This window comes from Podarcis liolepis, assembly GCF_965112155.1.
Source record: "Podarcis liolepis genome assembly, chromosome: 10".
NCBI classification, from domain to species: Eukaryota; Metazoa; Chordata; class Lepidosauria; order Squamata; family Lacertidae; genus Podarcis; species Podarcis liolepis.
This window is the reverse complement of record NC_139562.1, coordinates 6,264,406-6,290,399: the sequence shown is the minus strand read 5'-3', so window position 1 is coordinate 6,290,399 and position 25,994 is coordinate 6,264,406. Positions and strand designations below refer to the sequence as shown.

Below are 25,994 nucleotides of genomic sequence, written 5' to 3'. Positions count from 1 at the left end.
CAGTGCGACCAAGGCAGTTTCAGTCCCATGATGAGGCCTGAATCCCGACTGGAAGGGATCCAAATGGTCCGCTTCTTCCAGGCATGCCTGGAGTTGTTCAGCAACCACTCGCTCAATCACCTTGCCCAAGAATGGAAGATTTGAGGAGAAGAAGAGGAGGAGGAATAGCAGGAAATATTTTTAGTTTAAGATGATACTGGAAAGCTGTTACATGCAGATACAATGAAATTCAGAAGGGAGGGATTTGTGGAAGTCAATGTAAATAAAATTGGGTTTTTAAGGGATATGGGATTAAGATTGCTTTTTTATTGTTGTTGTATTGTTTTTGTTTTTTAGTATTGTATATTTTTTTCCCTTTGGTTTTTTTTTTGTATTTTTCTATGTCATATTTGTTATAATTGTGGAAAACTCAATAAAAAAATATTGAAAAAAGAGGAGGAGGAGGAGGAGGAGGAGGAGGAGGAGGAGGAAGAAGAAGAAGAAGAAGAAGAAGGAGGAGGAGGAGGAGGAGGAGGAGGAGGAGAAGGAGGAGGAGAAGGAGGAGGAGGAGGAGGAGGAGGAGGAGGAGGAGGAGGAGGAGGAGGAGGAGAAGAAGAAGAAGAAGAAGAAGAAGAAGAAGAAGAAGAAGAAGAAGAAGAAATCATAACAACCTAGATTCCAGGTTGGTATTCTCCAGATATTGTTGGACTCCACCTCCCATCACCCTCCAGCCTGCAAGGCCAAGGATGATGGAAAATCATAGAATCATAGAACTGTATAGTTGCAAGGGACCCCAAGGGTCATCTAGTCCAACCCCATGCAGTGCAGGAATCTTTTGCCCAACATGGGGCTCGAACCCTCGACCCTGAGATTAAGAATCTCCTGCTCCACTGACTGAGCTACCGTGTTGGGCCTCCCAGGCAAGATGTGCACCTGGGAGTGAGGAACCTGTTGTCCTTGTCCCCCCGAAGTTGTTGGACCACAACTCCCACCACCCCTTCGACCCTGGGCCATGCTGTCTACAGCTGACAAGAACCGGAGTCCGTCAACATCAGGAGCGCGATGGATTTCCCCCCTTTCCGTGATGCAGAGAACAGCTCTGAAGCTCTATCTGTCGGGATGTTAACGGAAAAATCCGAGGGCTCCCTTGGACAAAAACAAAGACACCAACCAGGATAACTTGGAGCAAAACAGCAGCCTGTAGGCTTGGCCTTTATTGAATACTGTCGTGACAGGACTCCCACCCGCAATAAGATGAAGCAAAATGGAAGCCCAGAACAAAAGAAGACCCCTACTTTTATTAGTTACTATTCCCCCAAACTACACCCCTAAGACTACAGAGGGAAGAGCTGATCATTGTCCTTTGTTCCAGTCCATGCTGAATCCACTCCCATATGCAAGTTCTTTGTGATATTGATGGTCTTCTGCCTAGGACCATCAGGGTTGGCATAGCAAGTGGGCAGGGCTCCTGTGTATGTGCTGGTATGCTCAAGGGATTATGACTGGCCTATCTCAAACCTTCCCCATTTTGTAGTCCTTCCTGCATGGAGTAAAATAAAAGTGGAACGGTGCAGATCCGATGTATGGTTGATTTTCGATGAATTTATAACAGAAGCGTAGCGTATGTAGTGTTTGTGTGTGTGAAGTTTGTACAAACTGAATGATTGGGGTGGGGGGTTTCCTACGACAGGGACACAATACTGGCGGCGAAGGCGGACTCTCCAAATGCCAGGCAGCAATTAACCAGGCGCAGCAGGCACAGATCGCGGGGGTTAAGGCGCCATTGCGTCAACATCCTTGCACGGCAAGCATGGCTCCAGATGATGCCGGCAAAACGAGCTGCTCTCTTAAAGAGCTGTCTCCAATTTTCCTTTCCCCCTTCTCTGCATCTGTTTCTGTTTTGGGGTTGTTGTTTTTCCAGCCCTGGGGCAAGAGAGGCTCTCCGGAGAAGCCCGGAGTGGCATCCAGATCGAAAAGAGGAGGCCAGCAGTATTTGTTTAGCTCCGAAAACACAAAAGCCGAGATGGCAAAGGCCACGGATTCCATGTGGATCTCCGAAGGTTTAAGGGGAAGAAAAGGGGAAAGATGCGCCAGAAAGGGATGAAATCTTCTGGCTCTCGTTCCCAAGTCATTGTGCGGCAGCGTTTGGCTGGGAGGGGGTTCAGGAGGAGGGGGCCATTTTAGGAAGGAATTGGGGTGGTTTGCCTTCATTTCTGGAGAGTTACCTGGATCCAGAGCCCAGAAAGGCCATAGCTCACTTGTAGAGCATCTGCCTTGCACAATAAAGGTTCCGGGTTCAAATCCTGCAGCTTTAAGGGGAAGTGTGTGGAACAGGTCTCGGTGTTTTGATTTCTGGGAATGGAGTTGAGAGACGCCCTAACCTGGGGAGGAAACAGCAAAGTCCTGGTGAAGAGAGCACAGCAGAGATTATATTTTCTGAGAATCCTCCGGAAAAACAATCTCTCAAAGGACCTGTTGATGGCATTTTACCATTGTACTGTGGAGAGTGTATTAACTTATGGTCTGTGTGTGTGGTTTGGCTGCACAGCCAGGGAAACAACAATGCTGTCCAGGGTTGTGAAGACTGCGGAGAGAATAATTGGGTGCACTCTTCCCACCTTGGATCAAATCTATGCTTCCAGGTGCCATAAGAAAGCTGCAGAGATAGTGCAGGATAGTGCGCACCCCGGAAATGATCTCTTCCGGCCCAGTATAGCTGAAGGAGCATCTCCACCCCCATCATTCTGCCTGGACTCTGAGGTCCAGCGCTGAGGGCCTTCTGGCGGTTCCCTCATTGCGAGAAGCAAACTACAGGGAACAAGGCAGAGGGCCTTCTCGGTGGTGGCACCCGCTCTGTGGAACGCCTTCCCATCAGATGTCAAAGCGATAAACAACTACCTGACATTCAGAAGACTGAAGGCAGCCCTGTTCAGGGAAGTTTTTAATGTGTGACATTTTAATGTATTTTTGGTTTCTGTGGAAGCCGCCCAGAGTGGCTGGGGAAACCCAGCCAGATGGGTGGGGTACAAATAATAAATTATTATTATATATTATTATGATAAAGACTAGGACTGGCCACCTGAGAAACAGTTTCTATTCAAATGCGATTTTGGTTTTAAACGCAGTGTAAGGTAGTCTCTGTGGGAATATATTGTATTTTAAAATGGGGTATCAGAGATTTTAGAGGGCTAACCAGGCTGGGATAGCAGGCTTGTTGGTTTCTAAATGTCTGATGTAGATTTTCAATTTTGTTGTTCTGTATGGCACAATGACAATAAATATTATTGTATCGTATCGTATCATCTCCAGGTAGCAGGGAAACCGGCCTGAAACTCTTGAGAGCTGCTGCCAGTCAGTGTAGGCCATACTGAGCTAGATGGAGCAATGATCTGACTCAGAATACGGCAGCTTCCTGTGTTCTTATAGCTCCAACTCAGTCTAGTCCCTGACATTGAGTGAGCTGACATCCACATTGTATGGCGCTAGTGGCAGAGGAGCCTCTAGCGCCGATTGGCTTATTGCAGCCAACTAATCTGCATGGATTCCATGAATGGGCGGCATGGATTCCATGAATGAGAAGCAAAGTCAGCGCTTTGGGGCGGGTGTGTTGACAATGGGTCCTGTGCTAGGGTGCAACCCCTGGAGCTGCCTTTGAACACCTCCAGGGCTTCGCCTTGGATAGCTCAGTTCATAGAATCATAGAATTGTGAGTTGGAAGGCTCCACAATGCCATCTAGTCCAACCCCAAAATGGAGGAATACACAGTTATAATAATAATAATTTTTAATAATAATAATAATTTATTATTTATACCCCGCCCATCTGGCTGGGTTTCCCCAGCCACTCTGGGCGGCTTCCAAAAGAATATTAAAATACTGTGATACATCAAACATTAAAAGCTTCCCTAAACAGGGCTGCCTTCAGATGTCTTCTAAAAGTCTGGTAGTTGTTGTTCTCTTTGACATCTGGTGGGAGGGCGTTCCACAGGGAGGGCGCCACTACCAAGAAGGCCCTCTGCCTGGTTCCCTGTAACTTGGCTTCTTGCAATGAGGGAACCGCCAGAAGGCCCTCGGTGCTGGACCTCAGTGTCCGGGCAGAACGATGGGGGTGGAGACGCTCCTTCAGGTATACTGGACCGAGGCCGTTTAGGGCTTTAAAGGTCAGCACCAACACTTTGAATTGTGCTCGGAAACATACTGGGAGCCAATGCAGGTCTTTCAAGACCGGTGTTATGTGGTCTCGGCGGCCGCCCCCAGTCACCAGTCTGGCTGCCGCATTCTGGATTAGTTGTAGTTTCCGGTCACCTTCAAAGGTAGCCCCACGTAGAGTGCATTGCAGTAGTCCAAGCGGGAGGGTCTCAGCCTGCGTACCAGATGGAGCTGGTACACAGCTGCCTGGACACGGATTTAACCTGTGCCTCCATGGACAGCTGTGAGTCCAAAATGACTCCCAGGCTGCGCACCTGGTCCTTCAGGGGCACAGTTTCCCCATTCAGGACCAGGGAATCCTCCACACCTGCCCACCTCCTGTCCCCCAGAAACAGTACTTCTGTCTTGTCAGGATTCAATCTCAATCTGTTTGCTGCCATCCATCCTCCAACCGCCTCCAGACACTCACACAGGACGGTTACCGCCTTCACTGGTTCTGATTTGAAAGAGAGGTAGAGCTGGGTATCCTATAAGTTGTCCTATAAGGGAATTTTACCTGCAACCTTGGCTTTATCAGCACCGCACTCAAACCAGCTGGGCTACCCAGGCTGGTTAGAGCATGGTGCTGATAACGCCAAGGTTATAGGTTCGATCCACATTTCAGAGAGCTGCCTACAGTGCCTCACAGCCTAGGACCCTCGTACCTACAGGACCGCCTCTCCCAGTATGCCCCATGGAGAGCCTCAAGGTCCATAAATAGCAACACCCCAGAGATCCCAGGCCCTAAGAAAGTCAGATTAGTCTCAGCCAGTGCCAGGGCCTTTTCAACACTGGCCCCAACTTGGTGGAACGCTCTGCCTCATGAGACCAGGGCCCTGCAGGATCTGATTTCTTTCCGCAGGGCCTGTAAGACAGAGTTGTTCCCCCTGGCCTTTGGCTTGGAGCCAATTTGATTCCCTCCCTCTCTTTCTTTTTCCTTTTTCCTCCTGTGATGAGGCTGCATTTTAATACTTTAATGTTTCAATATTTTAATGTTGTATTTTAATGTTGTTTTTAAATTGTATTCATTTAACTTGTTTTTATTATTGCTTGTTAGCTGCCCTGAGCCGGCCTTGGCTGGGGAGGGCGGGGTATAAATAATAATAATAATAATAATAATAATAATAATAATAATAATAATAATAATAATTACAGTGGTACCTCGGGTTAAGAACTTAATTCGTTCCGGAGGTCCGTTCTTAACCTGAAACTGTTCTTAACCTGAAGCACCACTTTAGCTAATGGGGCCTCCTGCTGTTCTCATCCTGAAGCAAAGTTCTTAACCCAAGGTACTATTTCTGGGTTAGCGGAGTCTGAAACCTGAAGCGTCTGTAACCCGAGGTACCACTATATTCCTGCAGAGGTTTGGATTACAATTCCGTGATTCTCCTACAACGATGTAACACAAGGGACATCTTCTGAGTGATGATGACTCTCTGTCTGCTAAGTTTCCAAGGAATTTGGGGTAGCCCTGGAAACACGGTCAGAGCAGAAACCGGATTTCAGCCAATCTGGTTTACTCACTTCCCACCCCTCACTTGTGGGTTGGGAGCCAGATTCGGCGATCTTTATCACCAGCCTTTTCAATGTATATTTGGAAAACATGTCCGTGTGACGCACTCCTTCTTTCCTTTCCCTTTTATTCTTCCTTGAGCAAGCAAACGAGTGTTTAATATCTGATGCCGTCAGAGTTCAGCGCAGACCGCAAAGGACAAAAGCCGACAGGCTTGCAAGCCACTATAAATAGCACAGCCCTTCTATTGTATTTTATATGAATACATGTCACAACTCTCTTTTTATAGCCTCGCTGAACCTGATGTTTTCGTTGGCTGTTCAAACCCCGCGGACCAGAGAAGTCAGAGGCAGCCATAAAGACAGCTCCTCTCTTTCTTCTTGAGGAATCCCATCTGTTCACAAAGACCTACTCTGAGCTCTGTTTCTTGGTCACTTTAGAGCGTGACAGAAAAGTTGGGAGCTGAGCTCCAAAGCCAACCGCCAACCTTCCATCCCTTCCCACGCAGGAAAATTTATTTATTTATTCATTTAAGCAATTAAAATTTAACTCATTGCATTACTCTACTTGGGGAGGGGGAGTAAAAGAGTTTTACGAAACCCTCAGCTCCTGACACTGGTACTCCCCATTTGTAAGAACACTTTCCCACGGAACTTTCCAAGTCATTGCTGTGCCCATTTCACAGAAACAGGAAGCAAAGGCATCAGGGTTTTTTTTAACAAAAACTCCAAGGCCTGGTGCAAAATGGTGGTTCGAGGGCAGAGCCAGTTACCACCCACACCCTGCATTTGACATACGACACATCAGTTAATCTGGCCCCAAACTCTTAATATTGGTTAGCAGTGTTGGAATCGGGGGGGGGGAAGCGAGGGGATAGAACAGACCAAAAGCAACCAATTAATAATACTTGTATTCTGCAGATGAGGTTGAGCAATTAAAACAAGACCAGCCACGGCAAAATTTATTTTCACTTGCTGATGTTACACTACCAGGCATCGGAAATATTCATTTAATTATTTGTACCCGTCCCATCTGGCTGGGTCGCCCCCTCGCCAATCTTCTAAAGTCCACCCAGTAGATCATAATCTACCTTCCATCTGTTGGCTCCGTTCTAGACTGCGGTTGGCAGCCTCCTCTCAATTCATTTTGCAGCAAGAATGCAACGTGATCCCATTTGCCGCGCCACAAATCCCTCTGGGCCGCAGAGAAAGCGAAAGGAAAAAGTGCATTGGAACTCCAGATTCTTCCATCAAATTAATGCTCCACCGCTCATTATCCATTTAATCATATTTGATCAGCCACTAAGCCAAACCACCTCACCCAGACCATGCAAAGGAGAAGAAGACATGTCTACTGAAAGAGCCGGAAGTCCCACTGTCCTCGGATACGCAGACCCAGGTCCCTCAGAAGCGGTCTTCACTTGCCAGACATGATCCGCAGGAATTCCTCGTAGTTGACCTGCCCATCTCCGTCCACGTCAGCCTCCTTGATCATGTCCTCCACCTCTTCGTCCGTCAACTTTTCGCCAAGCTTGGTCATGATGTGACGCAGCTCCGCAGCGCTGACATAGCCGTTCCCGTCCTTGTCGAAGACCCGAAAGGCGTTCCGGATTTCTTCCTCCCCATCGGAGTTCTGGATCTTCCTGGCCATCAAGGACAGGAACTCTGGGAAGTCCACAGTGCCGTTCCCGTCAGCGTCCAGCTTATCGATCATTTCCTTGAGCTCGGCTTCTGTTGGGTTTTGCCCAAGAGACCTCATGACAGTGCCCAGCTCCTTTGTGGTGATGGCACCATCTCCATCTTTGTCGAAGATCAGGAAGGCCTCCTTGAACTCAGCGATTTGCTCTTCCGAGAGATGTTCAGCCATGGCTTCCTCCTTGCTTCTGACAACTTCCACGGTCGCCCTGTGACTGCCTTGGCGTTCTCCGGCGCAATGAAGAAGTTCTTCTCTTCCCTTTTTTGGGAGTTGCCAAGAACCGCGGGTGTCTTCTCTGGCCCTCGGCCCAGGGATGAGCCACAATTTGGGGAAAGGTTAGGCAACACCCAGGTGGAGCTTCTGTTGGAGCAAAGTGAATCACAGGGAAGTAGGAGATCCACACCCTTTTAAGTTACACAACCTGCCAGTCCCGTTTGGGTAGCAAATGAAAGAGGCAAGAAGGTAGCGAACATTTTATTTTATTTTGGATTCCATGTAATTGGAGGAAGGGGAATCATGAAATTAGAAGTGTGGTTTTATTTCATTTGTGGGCAAAAGCAGTTTGCAGACTCTTGGGATGCTATAGGTAAAAGGGTTAAAATGTAAAGGACCCCCTGGATGGTTAAGTCCGGTCGAATTTGACTAGGGGGTGCAGCGCTCATCTTGGTTTTCAAGCTGAGGGAGCCAGCATTTGTCCACAGACAGCTTTCCAGCTCCAAAAACATCTTGGAGGTCCCAGGCCACAGGGAGACTAGGCTGGCCTCAACCAGAGCCAGGGCCTTTTCAGCCGTGGCCCCGATCTGGTGGAACGCTCTGTCACAAGAGACCAGGGCCCTGCGGGACTTGACATCTTTCTGCAGGGCCTGCAAGACAGAGCTGTTCCACCAGACCTTTGGCCAAGGCACACCCTGACCCCATCCTTTGCTAATTCTTCACAGAACTCTAGCCCAGTGGTTGCCATTAATTTGATTTGAACTGATTTTATAATGAATTGATTTTAGAATGCTGTATTATTTTTCATAGGGACGTGGGTGGCGCTGTGGATTAAACCACAGAGCCTAGGGCTTGCCGATCAGAAGGTTGGCGGTTCGAATCCCTGCGACAGGGTGAGCTCCCGTTGCTCGGTCCCTGCTCCTGCCAACCTAGCAGTTCGAAAGCACGTCAAAGTGCAAGTAGATAAATAGGTACCGCTCCGGCGGGAAGGTAAACGGCATTTCCGTGCGCTGCTCTGGTTCACCAGAAGTGGCTTAGTCATGCTGGTCACATGACCCGGAAGCTGTGCTCCCTTGGCCAGTAAAGTGAGATGAGCGCCACAACCCGAGTCGGTCACGACTGGACCTAATGGTCAGGGGTCCCTTTACCTTTACCTTTATTATTTTACTGTTGTTAGCCATCTGAGCCCGGCTTCAGCTGGGGAGGGCAGGATATAAATAAAATATTATTATTATTATTATTATTTATTATGTGGCCAGCAGGACTAAACCACTTCTGGCGTAACAGGACACCGTGATGGAAGCCATAGCGCATGGAAACGCCATTCACCTTCCCGCCGATAGATGACATAATAAGAGTTTATAACATTCGGCATGGCATGGGTGGAGAAAGGAATTTCTCCCCCTGTCATAACTCTAGAATTTATGGACATCCAAGGACGCAGAATGTTGGAAGATTCAGGACAGATCATTTAGCTTTGGAACTCCTGGCCTATTGAGATAAAGTACATGCCTTCCTACTGGAATTTCTTTGGCACTTGATAAAAAGGTTCTTGTTTAGACACGTCTACCCACATGCTTAGAAAGTTGGAATAATTTCAATCTTGTTTCAGTATGTTTTAATGCATAGTTTTGAATTTTCCCCAGTTTTGCTGTTTTATCTTTTTGTAAACCGCTGGGACTTTTTTTCTTTAAAATTAATAGGTGTATACATTTTATGAAACAAAGACAGATAGACAGGGAGAAAGAGAGAAAGAGAGAAAAAGAGAGAGAGAGAGAGAGAGAGAGAGAGAGAGAGAGAGAGAGAGAGATCTTCTCTTTTTTTATGAAGATTACCCGCTCTGGGATCCCACAGCTAATTCTCCCCTGGTCTCCTTGCTGGTCCAAATAGGACTAATTTAGCCAGCTAGCCCTGGGGATCATCTAATGTTTACTGGATGGATTTCCCCCCTAAACTGATTTTTGAATTCTGAATTTATTGTTATTCACGTTTTATGCTGTATTTTATGCTGTTTTTCTTGCATCAATTAAGTGTTTTAAATTTGTTGTTAGCCACCCTGAACCCAGTTTTCTGAACTGGGAAGGGTGGGGTATAAATAAAAATCTATTATTATTATTATTATTATTATTATTATTATTATTATTCTCATTACACTAGTACTTGCAGACATCCGCTGAATGTTGGGAGATTCAGGACAGAGGAAGAAAGTCCTTCTTCACACAGCACAGAGTTAAACTGTGGAACTCCCTCCCACAGGAAACTGTCATGGCCACCAACATGGACGGATGTAAAAAAAGGATTGGAGAAATTTATGGGTGGCTGTGATGTTGGAAGTGGTGATGCTTCTGAAATCCAGCTGATGGAAACTTCAGGAGAGGGAGAATGGCTCTTGCACTCAGATCATGCTTGGAGGTTTCCCTAGAGGCACAAAATTGTTAGGGGTGCAAAATTTCCACACCCGGTGCTGCCTCAATACAGCTGCAAGCTTCCGCCACCAGGGTCCGTTGCAAACCAGGAAGCAACCTCTCCAGACAATGGAATGACTCTTCTTTTATGATCTCTGTGGTTTCGGTCTCCTGGGTGACACGGGCACCCTGAGGCACTGCTCCCTCCCTTTCCCTCCCTCCCACCAACCCCTCCACAAAGCCCCGGGCACTGGCAACCCATGCTATGCCACTGACCACCAGGATAATGTCAAACCTAGACCAGTTTTCCACTGCTTCCTCTTCAGCTGATGAACTGCTGCCGCTGAAAACATAACCAAGTATATTGAGATTAAATTTGCATTCATTGCCCAATGCACGTTTGTCTCTGGCCCACGCATCACCAGCATCCGGCCCCCAGATGGCTGCCCAACAGGGAATGTGGCCCTTGGGCCCCATCCACGTGAGCACAACAAAGCGGCCTGCCTGTTCTCTGAATCTAATGTCCTCCTTCGCTCCCTCCCTGCTTCACTTCCCAGCAGGCTGTCTGGAGAAAAGATCTGGTGGCTCAGCGTGGTGCTTCTGATCTAACTACCATTTGTCATTTTAGTTTCTGGCCCCCAGATGGGATCATCTGTCACCCTCCGTCATTTTCTGTAGGAACCCAAAGGCCTCTGACAGCACGTGAACCATTTCTTTTCCTCCTCCCTTCTCAGGGAACGCGTGTTTGTCTCAGAACTACTGTGAGATGGTCCTTTTTCACATGCGTCAGAGAATCAAGTTGTTTGGGGTTCTCCGATGCTCTGAAACCACCATCTCAAGACTAAATACCTCAAGCACTGCCTTTCCACATATGTCCCAGACCCTGTGATCATCATCTGGGGCCTTTCTTCAAGTGCATCTTCCACAAGAGATCAGGAGAACGGCAACCTGAGAACGGGGCCTTTTCTGTGGTCGCTCCCCGTTTGTGGAATGCTCTCCCTAGGGAGATTCACCTGGCGCCACCAGTACAGATCTTTAGTTGCCAGGCAAAAACATCCCTCTTCTCCCAGGCCTTTGGCTAATTAAACATGGCCTTCTGACCCTCTGACCCTCTGGCCTTCTGAGTTGTGGGGTTTTGTTGGTTACTATGGTATGTATGTATGTATGTATGGTATGGTATGTATTGGGATGCGGGTGGCGCTGTGGTGTAAACCACAGAGCCTAGTGCTTGCTGATCAGAAGGTCGGTGGTTCGAATCCCCACGACGGGGTGAGCTCCCGTTGCTCAGTCCCAGCTCCTGCCAACCTAGCAGTTCGAAAGCACATCAAAGTGCAAGTAGATAAATAGGTACCACTCCGGCAGGAAGGTAAACAGCATTTCCATGCGCTGCTCTGGTTTTGGTGTTCTGTTGCACCAGAAGTGGCTTAATCATGCTGGCCACATGACCTGGAAAAACTGTCTGCGGATAAACGTCAGCTCCCTCAGCCAGTAAAGTGAGATGAGCACCTCAGCCCCAGAGTCGTCTGCGACTGGACTTAACTATCAGGGGTCCTTTACCTTTATGGTATATATTTTTGTGTTTTTATACAGTCATACCTCATGTTACGTTTCCTTCATGTTACGTTTTTTCAGGTTGCGTCCCGCGGCGACCCGGAAGTACCAGAAAGGGTTACTTCCGGGTTTCGCCGCTCGTGCATGTGCAGACGTGCAAAATGGTGTCACGCGCATGTGCAGAAGCGGCAAATCGCAACTTGCGCGTGCGCAGATGCGCCGCTGTGGGTTGCGTTCCTTTCATGTTGCGAACGGGCCTCCGGAATGGATCCCGGTCGCAACCAGAGGTACCATTGTATGGGATCTCCGGATGAAGGGCAGTATAAAATTTTAATAAATCATAATAATGATTCTCCCTGGTTGAGATGGGTCCGTGCCCGAAGTTTCACTAGAAACCAAATTGCCTGTGAATTGTCTATGACTAACGTTTGGGCTCGAATGGGTAGATCTTCTGGCAAAAGGGCCAACCCAATTGCAAGGGAGGATCAAAGCTCAAAACCTGCTTGCCCCAGCTTACAAAGGCATGGGACCCAACCCTGGGAAGGTCTACTGCACAAGCTCCCCTGAACTGAATGGGAGAAACTCCCAGGGGATTGCGCCCAGAGATGGAACTGCCAGGTGTTCTCCCGGGCAGCCAGCCCTGCCAAATAATACACTCCACAACTAAAAAGAGTACCATGGATTTATTTTCCCCTGGGGCCTGAGACGTCAACATCAGCGACATCTGCCCCAGATCTTTATTTCGGGCGTGTCTCCTTCAACCTGGCTGTGAAGAGGAAGACGCTTGAGAATGTTCCTTTGCAAGCTCCTCCAGTTCTCAGGTTGCAGTTCGGGGTATTAAGTGTCGACGGGGATGGAGGCGAGAACGTATAGCATTTCTCTGCAATTTTCAGCCAGCGGGTAAACCGAAGTCTCAGCTCCGCTGCAAAGAGAAAAGGGGGGAAGAAAGAAATGGTAAAATAGAGAATACAGTGGTACCTCGGGTTACAGACACTTCAGGTTACAGACGCTTCAGGTTACAGTCTCCGCTAACCCAGAAATAGTACCTCGGGTTAAGAACTTTGCAGTCCATGGGACTCTCAAGAGTCTCCTCCAGCACCAGAATTCAAAAGCATCCATTCTTCGGCGATCAGCCTTCTTTATGGTCCAGCTCTCACTTCCATACATCACTACTGGGAAAACCATAGCTTGAACTATACAGTGGTACCTTGGGTTACAGACGCTTACAGGTTACAGACTCCGCTAACCCATAAATAGTACCTCGGGTTAAGAACTTTGCTTCAGGATGAGAATAGAAATCGTGCTCCGGTGGCAGCGGGAGGCCCCATTAGCTAAAGTGGTACCTCAGGTTAAGAACAGTTTCAGGTTAAGAACAGACCTCCAGAACAAATTAAGTTCTTAACCCAAGGTACCACTGTACAGTGAGGACCATTCGTCGACCCACTTGGAGTCATTATTATTATTTATTTACAGTGGTACCTCAGGTTACATACGCTTCAGGTTACATACGCTAACCCAGAAATAATGCTTCAGGTTAAGAACTTTGCTTCAGGATGAGAACAGAAATCGTGCTCCAGTGGCGCAGCGGCAGCAGGAAGCTCCATTAGCTAAAGTGGTGCTTCAGGTTAAGAACAGTTTCAGGTTAAGAACAGACCTCCGGAACGAATGAAGTACTTAACCCGAGGTACCACTGTAATTTTTATATCGCCTTATACCCGGGGGTCTCAGGGCGGTTCACAGAATAAAATCAAGATATAAAACCACAAAAATACCTAATAAATATAAAAACAACAACCCAATAGCCCCCAAAACCCCACATAGGATGAAAATCAGATCAGTCAAAGGCTTGGTTAAAAAGGAACGTTTTTGCCTGGTGCCTAAAGGGGTATAATGAAGGCGCCAGGCGAACTTCCCTGGGGAGAGCATTCCACAGACGGGGAGCCACTGCAGAGAAGGCCCTGTTCTCAGGTTGCCACCCTCTGGACCTCTTGAGGAGGAGGCACATGAAGGAGGGTCTCAGAAGGTGATCTCAGGGTCCGGTAGGTTCCTATGGAAAGAGGCGGTCCTTGACATATTGCGGTCCTGAGCCGTGTAAGGAATCATAGAGTCGGAAGGGTCCTCAAGTCCAGTCCCTGCAACGCAGGAATCTCAACTGAAGCATCCCTGTCCAATGGCTGTCCAACTGTCCAAGAAAAAGCTAGCAAGAGCTTTTGCACCGCAGGCAGTAACGGAACTGCAGGGAACCCAAAGATCATCTGTTCGGGCCTCAGGGCCACCTGGTGGTGAGGCCGACTCCTATAGCCAAAAGTCCCAAAGAGAGTCCAAAATCCGAACACCTGTGTTCATCCAGTATTTTATATATACACACAGAGAGAGAGAGGTTCTTGCATAGCAGGGGGTTGGACTAGATGACCGCCCCGGGTCCCTTTCAACTCCATGAGTCCATGGATATATATATAGAAAAACACCAAAGAGCAGCAGTACATAGCATAATCGCCAGGACAGATGCTGTACCATTATCCCTCACCTGTTCTGTTGTTCCCATCCTATGAGAAGGATACTGTAATGACTATAGGGGTTGCTCGTGCGTAAGTTGCCGCCTCTCCAGGCTTTGTTGCCTTGCTAAACCTTTCTGTCTGGACAGCCCTTCACTTCATGGCTGCCTCAGTCGCTAGCAGAATCCGTCAGTGGGCGTTTCTTAAATCTTTTCCAACATAAAAGTTGTTTGACTCCCAGTCTCCTCCTACTTTCTCTGCGCGGAAGTCTTCTGCGCAGGGTGGGCGTGGGTAGCGGAGGACCCGTGCTCTCCCCGCTGGTGTCCGGTGAAGAGTCCTGGAGCCCTCTCGCCGATTCCCCCATCCGCCCCCCTTTATCCCTGGTGTAACGTTGATTTGCTTCCCCCTCTGCTGAACTGCCTCTCTCCCTGCTGGGCCCTTCTCCAGCATCATTTGAGAGCCTCCCCTCCGCCTCAGGCTCCGATGTCAGTTCCCTGACAGATACTACTGAATCGGACGTTATATTAAAAAATGTCCTTTAACATGTATGTTAGAGACATGTAACTAGCAACTGCTGGACGGGCCAATAATAATAATAATAATAATAATAATAATAATAATAATAATAATAATAATTTATTTGTACCCCAGCCACTCTGGGCGGCTTCCACAAAGACCAAAACTACACTAATATGTCATACATTAAAAACTTCCCAGAACAGGGCTGCCTTCAGATGTCTTCTAAAAGTTGGGTAGTTATTTTTCTCTTTGACATCTGGTGGGAGGGCATTCCACAGGACAGGTGCCACCACTGAGAAGGCCCTCTGCCTGGTTTCCTGTAACTTGGCTTCTTGCAGTGAGGGAACCGCCAGAAGGCCCTCGGAGCTGGACCTCAGCGTCCGGGCAGAACGATGGGGATGGAGACGCTCCTTCAGGTATACTGGGCCGAGGCCGATAATGGTTTTAATCACAGCAGGCAGAGTGGGGGAATTTGACCCTTTCCTTCCCTCACTGCCGCTGCAATCCTGATGAAAAGGACCCCTCTGAAGCTGCTATTTGCATGGGAAGGACAGACACACAATCGGGTGCCAATGCGAAGAGGACACGTTCCGTCTCATGCCCGGTTTCGTCCTCGTAAATCCTTTTGTAAGGCTGGAGCCGTGAGGAGAGCTCTGCAGGGCCAAAGCCCTACAGGACCGCCTCTCCTGGTATGTCCCATGGAGGACCTTACGGTCTTCAAACAAAAACATCTTGGAGGTCCTGGGCCACAGGGAAGTTAGGCTGGCCTCAACCAGAGCCAGGGCCTTTTCAGTACTGGCCCCAATCTGGTGGAAAGCTCTGTCACAAGAGACTAGAGCCCTGCTGGACATCTTTTTATGCAGGGCCTGCAAGACAGAGCTGTTCCACCAGGCCTTTGGCCAGGGCACAGTCTGACCCCCTTCTTTGGTAATCCTCATAGAACTCCAGCCCGATGGTTGCCATTAATTTGATTCTGAACTGATTTTAGAATGAATTGATTTTAGAATGCTGTATTACTTTATTGTTGTTAGCTGCTCTGAGCCCGGCTTCGGCTGGGGAGGGCGGAATATAAATAAATTATTATTATTATTATTATTATTATTATTATTATTATTATTAAGCAGAGTTCATCCCCCAGCCTGCTGTGGCCAGCCAACCGGGGGGATCCAGGTAAACCCACAAGCAAGACAGAAGACAGGAAGGCAACGTTACTCCTCATCCTCTCGTCCGAAGGCTCTACTGACAAGTGCTGCTCATGCAAATCCTCAGGACTCCGAATCCCATCAGCCCCAGCCAGGGTAAGGCTGGCTATTAACAACTTGGGACCACTTCAGCTACAAGACGCATTCGCTGAGATTCCTGCTTTGCAGGGGGTTGGAATAGAGGACTTTGGGGTCCCTTCCAACTGTACGATTCTATGAGATCACCTTGCCCCACATGAGCCCATTCCAACGCTTTGATTGGTGGAATTGGCATGGGTGCCGCAAACAGTGGTACCTCGGGTTAAGTACTTAATTCATTCCGGAGGTCCGTTCTTAACCTGAAACTGTTCTTAACCTGAAGCACCACATTAGCTAATGGGGCCTCCTGCTGCTGTTGTGCCGCCAGAGCACGATTTCTGTTCTCATCCTGAAGCAAAGTTCTTAACCTGAAGCACTATTTCTGGGTTTAGCGAAGTCTGTAACCTGAAGCGTATGTAACCTGAAGCGTATGTAACCCAAGGTACCACTGTAATACCTGGTCCACATTTGTAATAGCTCGATAATTCAGCATGGCAGCATCTACACTTTGGAAGTCAATGCCTATTGATATGTGCCTTCGCTGTACTCTTTTCGGTGCCTGCTAAAAACATCCTTGTTTAAACGAGCCTAGCAGTTCGAAAGCACGTCGACGTGCAAGTAGATAAATAGGTACCGCTTTGGCGGGAAGGTAAATGGCGTTTCCGTGCGCTGCTCTGGTTCACCAGAAGCGGCTTAGTCCTGCTGGCCACACGACCCGGAAGCTGTACGCCGGCTCCCTCGGCCAGTAAAGCGAGATGAGCGCCGCAACCCCAGAGTTGTCCGCAACTGGACCTAACAGTCAGGGGTCCCTTTACCTTTACCCAGATTCTTAGAAAGTTGATGTGAATTTTAACCTGTCTCATCATTTTAATTTCTTGTAGGTTTTAAGCTACTGTTGTCAATTTCCCTTGATTTTACTGTTTTACCTTTACAGGCTGTTTTTTACAGTGTATAAATCTTATGAAATAAAATGAACAAAAAAAGTTGATTTTTTTTTGTTTTGCTGTGCCTTTTTTTTTTTTTTTTTGAGTCGACCTTTGATATGTGTGTCTGTACCTCTGATATTTACATCAGGAAAATGGCATGGGAGGGGTTAAGCCTATTCTCTCTCCCCCAAACCTCCTGCTCTGGTCAAACTCAGAGCCCTCAAAAACTGCGTGTTTCGGATTGTCGCCAGCCAAGCGTTACTCAAAGTAGATGCCTCAAAATTCATAGGCCAAAATTAGTCACATCCATACATTTCACCCTCGGTTTTGGTCGTTCTTTAAAAGCTATTCTGTGCATCTCAAATATCTTGAAATGAAAGGTAGTTTGAGAGCTGAGAATTAGGGAGAGGAAAGAAGCAAGAGAAAAGGCCAGCAAGAAAAACATTTCTGATTCTGCCCAATTTTCATCCCAAAATGGGATATATAGCAGGAACAGAATAAACACCCATTACCTTTCCCCTTCGTTTTCTGTTTTCCATATTTCCACATTTTTTCTCAGAGAAACCCATGATAAAGTGCTGACAGATATATGCCTAATATATACATTTTTGCTAAGCAACTTCTAATATAATGCATCTTTGCATCTCGTCATTTTCAGGAGTTTGCATTGCTTGGTTGGGGCAAGAAAAACAGAATGCAAAATTCGGAGAAGCGCAAATTTCAAAGAATGGTACGTATTGAATTGAATTCCTGCCCTGTCCCTAAGAGATGGCTCCCTGCCCGTGGTCACATCTCCCCTCTCCCCTCATCCTTCATCCATGCATCACTGCCAAACTCTTGAACTGGAAGCTCCTCAGGGCAGAGAACTCTCCTGCAACTGTGCATTTAATGTGAGATTAACCTGTACCTAGAGTGCAGGGCCTCGGGGGTCTCTGGCCACCATCAGCTTCTCAAACTCCTCGTAGGTGACTTTCCCATCCGAGTTGGCGTCCACCTGTCTCATCATCTCCTCCACCTTCTCGTCCGTGAACGTCTCCCTCAGGTTGACCAGCACGTGCTCAAGCGAGCGCATGACTTCTCCCAGCTCCGACGAAGTGATCACCCCGTCGCCGTCCGTGTCAAAATGTGTGAAGGCCTCTTTGACCACGTCGAGTTCTGCTTCTGTGAACCGGTAAGCCATGGCGTGTCCGTCCTCTGTTCAGCACAACCTCTCTCTCTCGTCTCCAGGAAATCACTCTCTCGTTATCCCTGCTGAAATGGGAAAATCCAGCGTCTGCCGGAAGGAGGAGATGATGAAGGGACGGATTGCTTCAGTCCACACCCTGGCCTGGAGAGGGATCTACTTGTTTGTGGCGAAACCAGTCAGAGGAACAGCTTTGCCCCAGTGTAGGTTGGGCTCTTATAGGGTTGGCAGACCAGGTGATGCTCCACTATCAACATCCATCATCTCTGCAACTTCAAGGAATACGAGTCGGGTGGAGCTCTCTCACGTCGCATTATCCGTCGCATTATCCGTCCGGTTTCGTGACATCAGGACAAAGCCCTGAGGTCTCCCTAGTTGAGTGTGTGTGTGTGTGTGTGTGAGAGAGAGAGTTTGTGTGATAAATGCACCGTTCGCATAGGTGTCAACCGTCCCTTATTTGGCGGGAAAGTCCCATAGAATCACAGAATCGCATTCTTTCCTTGTGCAGAAAGAATGCAGTCTGTCACTGAGCTACATAGGCCAAATATTAATCCTCCACACAGTGATTCTGCTGCAGGTGCAACACATTTTCTCAGCTCTCAAGAGACACCATTTTACTGACAGGGAAAACACAGTTCCCTCTCTAGTTAGTCCATTGCTATTGCTGATCCTTCGCTCACAGTTTGGTGATGGACTCAACATCAGGTATTTGGGTTTTCTTTTTAAGGATTGGGCAAATTCATGGAGGATTAGGCTACTGATGGTTCCTATACTTGATGACTAGCCTCCTTGTGCAGGGGCAGCTTACCTCTCAGCGCCAGGTACAGATGGAATGCCTTCTTTCACACCCTGAGATTCTAGGAAGCATCTGAGATGAAGAACAATGGAGCTCTATAATTATGTCCTTATTGTAAGGACACATAATTATTTCCTTATTGTGCCCTTTATAATTGCATCCTTATTATGACCACAATGTGAAACGTTGATCTCATCCACCCTCCTAGACCCATATTGGACAGGGATATCACTGGTGACAACTTACATCATCCTTCCTCCTGTCTGCATCAAACTGAGACCTTTCCGAATTTGTGTTGTTGTTTTTGTATAAAATTTTAATTAAATTTTCTGTTTTACAATTTAAGGTACATGTTTTTACACCCTTAAAAGATCAGTGACTTCCCTCCTTCTCTTTCCATGGTTCATTTTACATATCATAAATCCCTGCATATTTTACAGAAACTATACCATTCAGAATTCCATCATTACATCCATCATGACTTATTTACCCTGTTGAATTTACCTTAATGCTGCCAGTGTTTTCAGCTGTACACAGTTATTTTCCATATATTCAATAAATGTTTTCCAATCTTCTCTAAACGTATGTTCTTCTTGTTCTCTTATTCTATATGTTAAGTCTGCAAGCTATACCTGAAGGAGCGTCTCCACCCCCATCATTCAGCCCAGACGTGGAGGTCCAGCTTTGAGGGCCTCCTGGCAGTTCCCTCCCTGTGAAAAGTGAGGTTACAGGGAACCAGGTAGAGGGCCTTCTCGGTGGTGGCGCTCACCCTGTGGAATGCCCTCCCGTCAGATGTCAAGGAAAAAACTATCTGACTTTTAGAAGACACCTGAAGGCAGCCCTGTTTAGGGAAGCTTTTCATGTTTGACCTTTTATCGTTGTCAGGGTTTTTAATATTCTGTTGGGAGCTGCCCAGAGTGGCTGGGTAAACCCAGCCAGATGGGCAGGGTATAAATATATTATTATTATTATTATTATTATTATTATTATTATTATTATTATTATTATTGATTTTGCTATAATAGTGGTTCAGCTCCTTTCTCCTGGGCTGTGCCCAGAATGTGGGGGGGGGGGAATGAGTGTTCAGACCCCTGGGCTCTCACTTGTGGGGTGCCTCAGGGTTCCATCCTCTCCCCCATGCAGCCGCTGGGAGAGATCATCAGCAGGTTTGGGTTGGGTGTCTATTAATATGCGGATGATACCCACCTCTACCTCTCTTTTAAATCAGAACCAGTGAAGGCGGTGAAGGTCCTGTGCGAGTGTCTGGAGGCGGTTGGAGGATGGATGGCAGCTAACAGATTGAGGTTGAATCCTGACAAGACAGAAGTACTGTTTTGGTGGGACAGGAGGCGGGCAGGTGTGACTCCCTGGTCTTGGTCCTGAATAGGGTAACTGTGCCCCTGAAGGACCAGGTGCGCAGCCTAGGAGTCATTCTGGACTCACAGCTGTCCATGGAGGCACAGGTCAATTCTGTGTCCAGGGCAGCTGTTTACCAGCTCCATCTGGTGCGCAGGATGAGACCCTCCCTGCCTGCTGTCTGTCTCGCCAGAGTGGTCCATGCTCTAGTTATCTCCCGCTTGGACTAGTGCAATGCACAGAATGTGGCAGCTAGACTGGTGACTGGGAGTCTATTATTATTATTATTATTATTATTATTATTATTATTAACTGCGCAAATTCTGGCAACTTAAGTTGCGACCCTGGATGTTTCCATATTTCACTACACTGGGCTTTTTCCTGATTTCAGAAGATGAGAGCATCAGGAGACACCTATGAATAGCTGTCAACTTACAGATTTGAAAATAAGGGACCAGCAGCCTTGAAAATAAGGGATCAGCAGCCAAAATAAGGGATTTTCAGAGCACAGGTATGTTCGACTTCTGAGCCCCTCCAAGCCAAAGGCAGAAAGCCCAGCCAGCAGCCAAACGAAGCCTCAAGCGGTGGTTCCCACAGCGCAGCAACCCGGCAAAGGGGATGCAGGAAGGAAAACCACCATCACCTCTCCGCTGGGAAGCGCTGAGCAAAGGCGAGTCCCCAGGCAAGGCGGCCGACTTGATCGGCACAAAGCATGCAAGCTCCACCCCCCAGTCGTTCTTAGACTCCTTATTGGGTGAACAACGCAGCCAAGCAACCCAGTTGGAGCCTCCCTCCTCCCTGGCCGGCAGCGAGGGAGGGAGAGGAGCTGCTTCCTTTGAAACCTGGCAAATTTAAGGGACATCATCAATAAGGGACAGCAGCAGGACACGGCGCTGGGATAAGGGAGTTTCCCGCCAAATAAGGGACGCATGACAGCTATGCGCCTGTGGCTCCATCAAGCCAGTGCCCCCTCTATTCTAGCATCCCGTTCCTACAGCAGCCAGCCACAAGTGGCGCCTGAGTGCAACAGCTCTTTGGAAGTTAGTGAATGAGCAACAAGGACACAGGGTAGTACCCAGAGCTTGCCCTGCTCAGATTTGCCCTGTTGAAATTCTTTGATTCCTGCATTACAGGGGCTGGACTAGAACGGCCCTTCCAACTCTACAATTCATTGTTTCCCATGGCTAACGGTGCCCCATTCATTTAAGTGTGTCTGCCCTGAATGCAACTTCTTCTTGTTGTTGTTGAGTTGTTTAGTCGTGTCTGACTCTGCGTGACCCCCTGGATCAGAGCACGCCAGGCACTCCTGTCTTCCACTGCCTCCCGCAGTTTGGTCAGACTCATGCTGGTAGCTTCAAGAACACTGTCCCACCATCTCGTCCTCCGTCCTCCGTCCTCCCCTTCTCCTTGTGCCCTCCATCTTTCCCAACATCAGGGTCTTTTCCAGGGTGTCTTCTCTTCTCATGAGGTGGCCAAAGTATTGGAGCCTCAGCCTCAGGATCTGTCCTTCCAGTGAGCACTCAGGGCTGATTTCCCTCAGAATGTAGAGGTTGGATCTTCTTGCAGTCCATGGGACTCTCAAGAGTCTCCTCCAGCACCAGAATTCAAAAGCATCCATTCTTCGGCGATCAGCCTTCTTTATGGTCCAGCTCTCACTTCCATACATCACTACTGGGAAAACCATAGCTTGAACTATACGGACCTTTGTCGGCAAGGTGATGTCTCTGCTTTTTAAGATGGTGTATAAGTTTGTCATTGCTTTTCTCCCAAGAAGCAGGCGTCTTTTAATTTCTTGGCTGCTGTCACCATCTGCAGTGATCATGGAGCCCAAGAAAGTAAAATCTCTCACTGCCTTAGAATGCAACTTAGATGGATACAAACCACAGGAACAAAGGCAACTGAGTTCGCCCGTCTGCCCATCAAGCTTGATATTGCCCACACTGACTGGCAGCATCTCTCCAGGGTTTCAGGCCTCAGTCCTCCCCACCCCTGCCTGGTGATGCTGGTGGAATGGAGCTGGGATGTTCTGCACCCAAAGAAGATGCTCTGCTGCTAAGCTATGGAGACCTGCAGGATCAGGCCCGTGGCAGTGCAGCACCCAGTTCACACAGCAGCCAACCAGACCCCTGTGGGAAACCCGCAAGCAGGATTTGAACACAAGATCCCTCTTCAATGCTTGTTTAGATTACTGGATTGAGCTGAGATGGCAAAGCTGACATGCCTAATCAGAGAAAAGCCGTTGTCAACATTTACTAAAGATGGGGGGGAATATTAATTTTTTTGCACAAAAAAGAAAAATAAGTCGTTATATTTCAGATTGAGGATTGAAGATAATGTTGGCACATAGAAAGTAGTTTTGTTGTCTGCATGGATGTGTTGAACAATTTTTATATACAACTGACAGATAAAGAATCAGAAGTTCTCTTTTTTTTCTCTTTTCCTCTTGCTTTCTTTTTTCCCTTTTTTCCTTTTCTCCTTCCTCTATTTCCCTATTTTTTCTCTCTCTCTCTTTTTGGATTGTGTTTTTACTTAGATTAGGTTTCCAGTTTTGACAAAAAGAGATTTGGTCATAAACTTCGTATTCCTTTTTCCCCAAATCTTAATAAAACCGATTCAAAAATAAAATAAAAAACAGCCCTCTCCCCTCCTGTGAATTCCAGGAACTGGCATTTAGAAGCACTGCTTGCTGCCTCCAGCAGTTTGAGAAGCCTCTCAAATTTGCTGAGTTGCAGAGAAATGGAGTGCGGCGGCGCTTTGTCCAGTTTCATTTGTCAAATTTCTCCCGCCTGCTACACCACCACCTTCCCAGGAAGAAAGGCTTCTGGCCAGGCAAAAGAAAAAGTAAGAGCACAGAGGAAAGAAGTGAATGACTACTAAGGGAAAGTGCAATTTGCAGAGCTCCACGGAGCTCCCTGCAAATTAAACATGGAGCTCCACAAATTAGTGGTCATCGTTGGCCACAGTAAAGTCTACAGGCTTGTGCCAGTTCATGCCCATCCCTGTATCACCCTTGCTTCTCCTATTCCTCCTTTCCCTTCATTCTCTCTCCGGTTGAGTTTTGGAACTGTAGGCACCTTGGGGCAGGGAACTGCCTCCTGCACCCCACCGCAAAGCAATGTACTGCCGTGAAAATTGCAATGGTTTGAAGCTTCTGGGAAATGATATTTAACGAGATGAAAAAGATGTTGAAATATACATTTATTAAGAAACCAGAAGCCTTTTTACTTGGCATTGTAGGAGATGATATTAATAGACAGGATTGTAAGTTGTTTTTATATGACGGCAGCAAGAATATTATTGGCACAAAAATGGAAGCAAGAAGAACTACCAGCGAAAGGACGAAATCAATGGGCTATGCAGAATTAGATAAACTAACAGGAAGGATTCGAAACCTGCGGGACCAGAGATTTTTAGAAGACTGAAGTAAAAATATGAATTATTTGAAAAGTAATAGTAATGAACAGATTACGCTAGTTGGATTGCAAGACGTTTTGTAAGGAGGGCTATTTGAAAATATTACAAGTAAGATTATGAGGAGAATTATTAGTTAGTGATAATTAAGAGTAATAGAGAAATGAAGAAATGCAGAAGAACAGAAAATCATCAGAGGTGTTGACGGAAGTCAAAAATATTGTATAAGAAAAGCAGTTATGTTATATGAATGTTGGAAATGATATGTTTAAAAGCTAATAAAAAATATTTTAAAAAGAAAGTTCCTATGGTTTGTTACCTAGGCCCTTCACTTCTCCATCATCACCCGCACAAACTCTTCATAGTTGACTCTCCCGTCTCCGTCCACATCGGCCTCCTTGATCATCTCGTCCACTTCTTCGTCCGTCAGCTTCTCCCCCAGGTTGGTCATGACGTGGCGCAGCTCCGCCGTGCTGATGTAGCCGTTCCCGTCCTTGTCGAAGACCCGGAAGGCTTCCCGGATCTCCTCCTCACTGTCAGAATTCTTCGACTGCTTGGCCATCAGCGAGAGGAACTCGGCAAAGTCCACCGTGCCGCTGCCATTGGCATCCACCTGGTCGATCATGCTCTGCAGCTCGGCTTCGGTGGGATTGTGGCCCAGGGAGCGCATGACGGTGCCCAGCTCCTTGGTGGTGATGGCGCCATCTCCATCTTTGTCAAAGAGCGAGAAGGCCTCTTTGTACTCGGTGAGTTGCTCCTCCGTGAGCCGCTGAGCCATGCTGCTGCCTCCAATCTCACAACAAGCAACCTCTCTCTCTCTCTCTCTCTCTCTCTCTCTCTCTCTCTCTCTTTCTCTCTTTCTCTCAGTTGTGATCCCTGCCGAAACAGGAAAAGCTAGCATGGTATAGGGGCGTTGAGTGATGTCAGCCCACACCCTCATTCGTGGCCTAAGGCCTGGCTTTAGATCTTGCTCCTTTCTGGAGAAACCTGCTGAGAAGATAGACTCATCAGGCGTGGTCTGATGCCAGAGATGGAGGGTGTTCCTCAGGGAGGGGCCGTAGCTCAGTGAGAAGATCATCTGCCTAGCAAGCAGAAGGTGTCAGGTTCAGTTCCCACTGACATCTCCAGGAAGGGCTGAGAGGGACTCCTTTGAGCTAAAAGCACCGGTTAGTTACTGTGACCGGCCATAGTTCCTAGGATCACAGAATTGTAGAGTTGGAACGGCCCTTGAGGGCATCTATTCCAAGCCCTTGCAATGCAGGAATCTCAATAATAATAATAATAATAATTTATTATTTGTACCCCGCCCATCTGGCTGGGTTTCCCCAGCCACTCTGGGCGGCTTCCAACAAAGACCCAAAATACACTAAGATGTCACACATTAAAAACTTCCCTGAAAAGGGCTGCCTTCAGATGTCATCTATAAGTCTGGTAGTTGTTTTTCTCTTTGACATCTGATGGGAGGGCATTCCAGAAAGTGGGTGCCACCACCGAGAAGGCCCTCTGCCTGGTTCCCTGTAGTTTTTCTTCTTGCAATGAGGGAACCGTCAGAAGCCCTCGGTGCTGGACCTCAGCGTCCGGGCAGAATGATGGGGGTGGAGACGCTCCTTCAGGTATACTGGGCCGAGGCTAAGCTGAACAATATAACAAAACACGACGGCCAATAACAGTGGCACTAAACACTATTTATAGACTAATGCAAATGGTCAGAAATTGCAACCAAAGTCTCTAAATCTTCTTCCCCAGTCGCGGTAGAATAATTCAAAAGTTCGATATGTACGTAATCTGTCACCAAATATTGCCAGAACAGAGTTTCCAGATAACCAATCTGTTTCGCTCAATGCTTCATCAGCCTATAGTGATCTCTTCTTCATCAGCCAGACTTGTAAGAAGTAATATGAGAAAGATGCAGTTTTATTTCTTTACAAGACAATCTTGCAGTATCATATGAGCCCTCATCCAGAGCATATTTTCTACAGCGTTTATATTTGCTTACATATAAGATTGGCAAAGAAGCAAAGCAGCTAGTAAGCCTGATCTTTATTGAACTGTTGCAACAGGGTGCTCCCCTCACACGCAGGAAAGGAGGAGGACCCAGAACAAAAGTGTGCCTGCCCTTATATAGACATTTTAAATTGCCCTCCCTGGAGTCCATGACCACCCCCAGAAACAATAAAGCTACATCACAGAAAAGGTGGTCTACAGCAGAAATCTGAGTGGGTTGTTTATCTCTTGTCTGGCAAGTTACCTGTTAATGCTTACTTGATTGGATACCCTGTGGAGCCTGGCCAGTCTTTTGTAATGATGAATACTTAGTTCCTGGGCCAGGTCATAAAGGTAAAGGGACCCCTGACCATTAGGTCCAGTTGTGGCTGACTCTGGGGTTGCGGCGCTCATCTCGCTTTATTGGAGAAGGGAACCGGCGTACAGCTTCCGGGTCATGTGGCCAGCATGACTAAGCCGCTCCTGGTGAACCAGAGCAGCG

The 25,994-nt window shown here is 47.5% G+C and overlaps 2 protein-coding genes across 2 annotated transcripts; both read right to left on the bottom strand.

Annotated features, from left to right (window-relative positions):
• Positions 1-6,600: 6,600 nt before the first annotated feature.
• Positions 6,601-7,680, bottom strand: LOC310688124 (neo-calmodulin). The gene has a single exon (XM_083464252.1). It carries the CDS (start codon positions 7,543-7,545, stop codon positions 7,096-7,098), a length of 450 nt encoding a protein of 149 aa, XP_083320378.1. The 5' UTR covers positions 7,546-7,680; the 3' UTR covers positions 6,601-7,095.
• Positions 7,681-12,209: 4,529 nt separating this feature from the next.
• On the bottom strand, positions 12,210-24,359 carry LOC310686999 (neo-calmodulin-like). The gene is made up of 2 exons (XM_083461609.1): positions 23,829-24,359; positions 12,210-12,465 (listed from the first exon to the last, which is right to left on the bottom strand). Exon 1 carries the CDS (start codon positions 24,285-24,287, stop codon positions 23,838-23,840), a length of 450 nt encoding a protein of 149 aa, XP_083317735.1. The 5' UTR covers positions 24,288-24,359; the 3' UTR covers positions 12,210-12,465; positions 23,829-23,837.
• Positions 24,360-25,994: the final 1,635 nt, after the last annotated feature.

Coding starts and splice junctions, on each gene's coding strand:
- LOC310688124 (XM_083464252.1), bottom strand. CDS start 7,545: ATGGCTGAACATCTCTCGGAAGAGCAAATCGCTGAGTTCAAGGAGGCC.
- LOC310686999 (XM_083461609.1), bottom strand. CDS start 24,287: ATGGCTCAGCGGCTCACGGAGGAGCAACTCACCGAGTACAAAGAGGCC.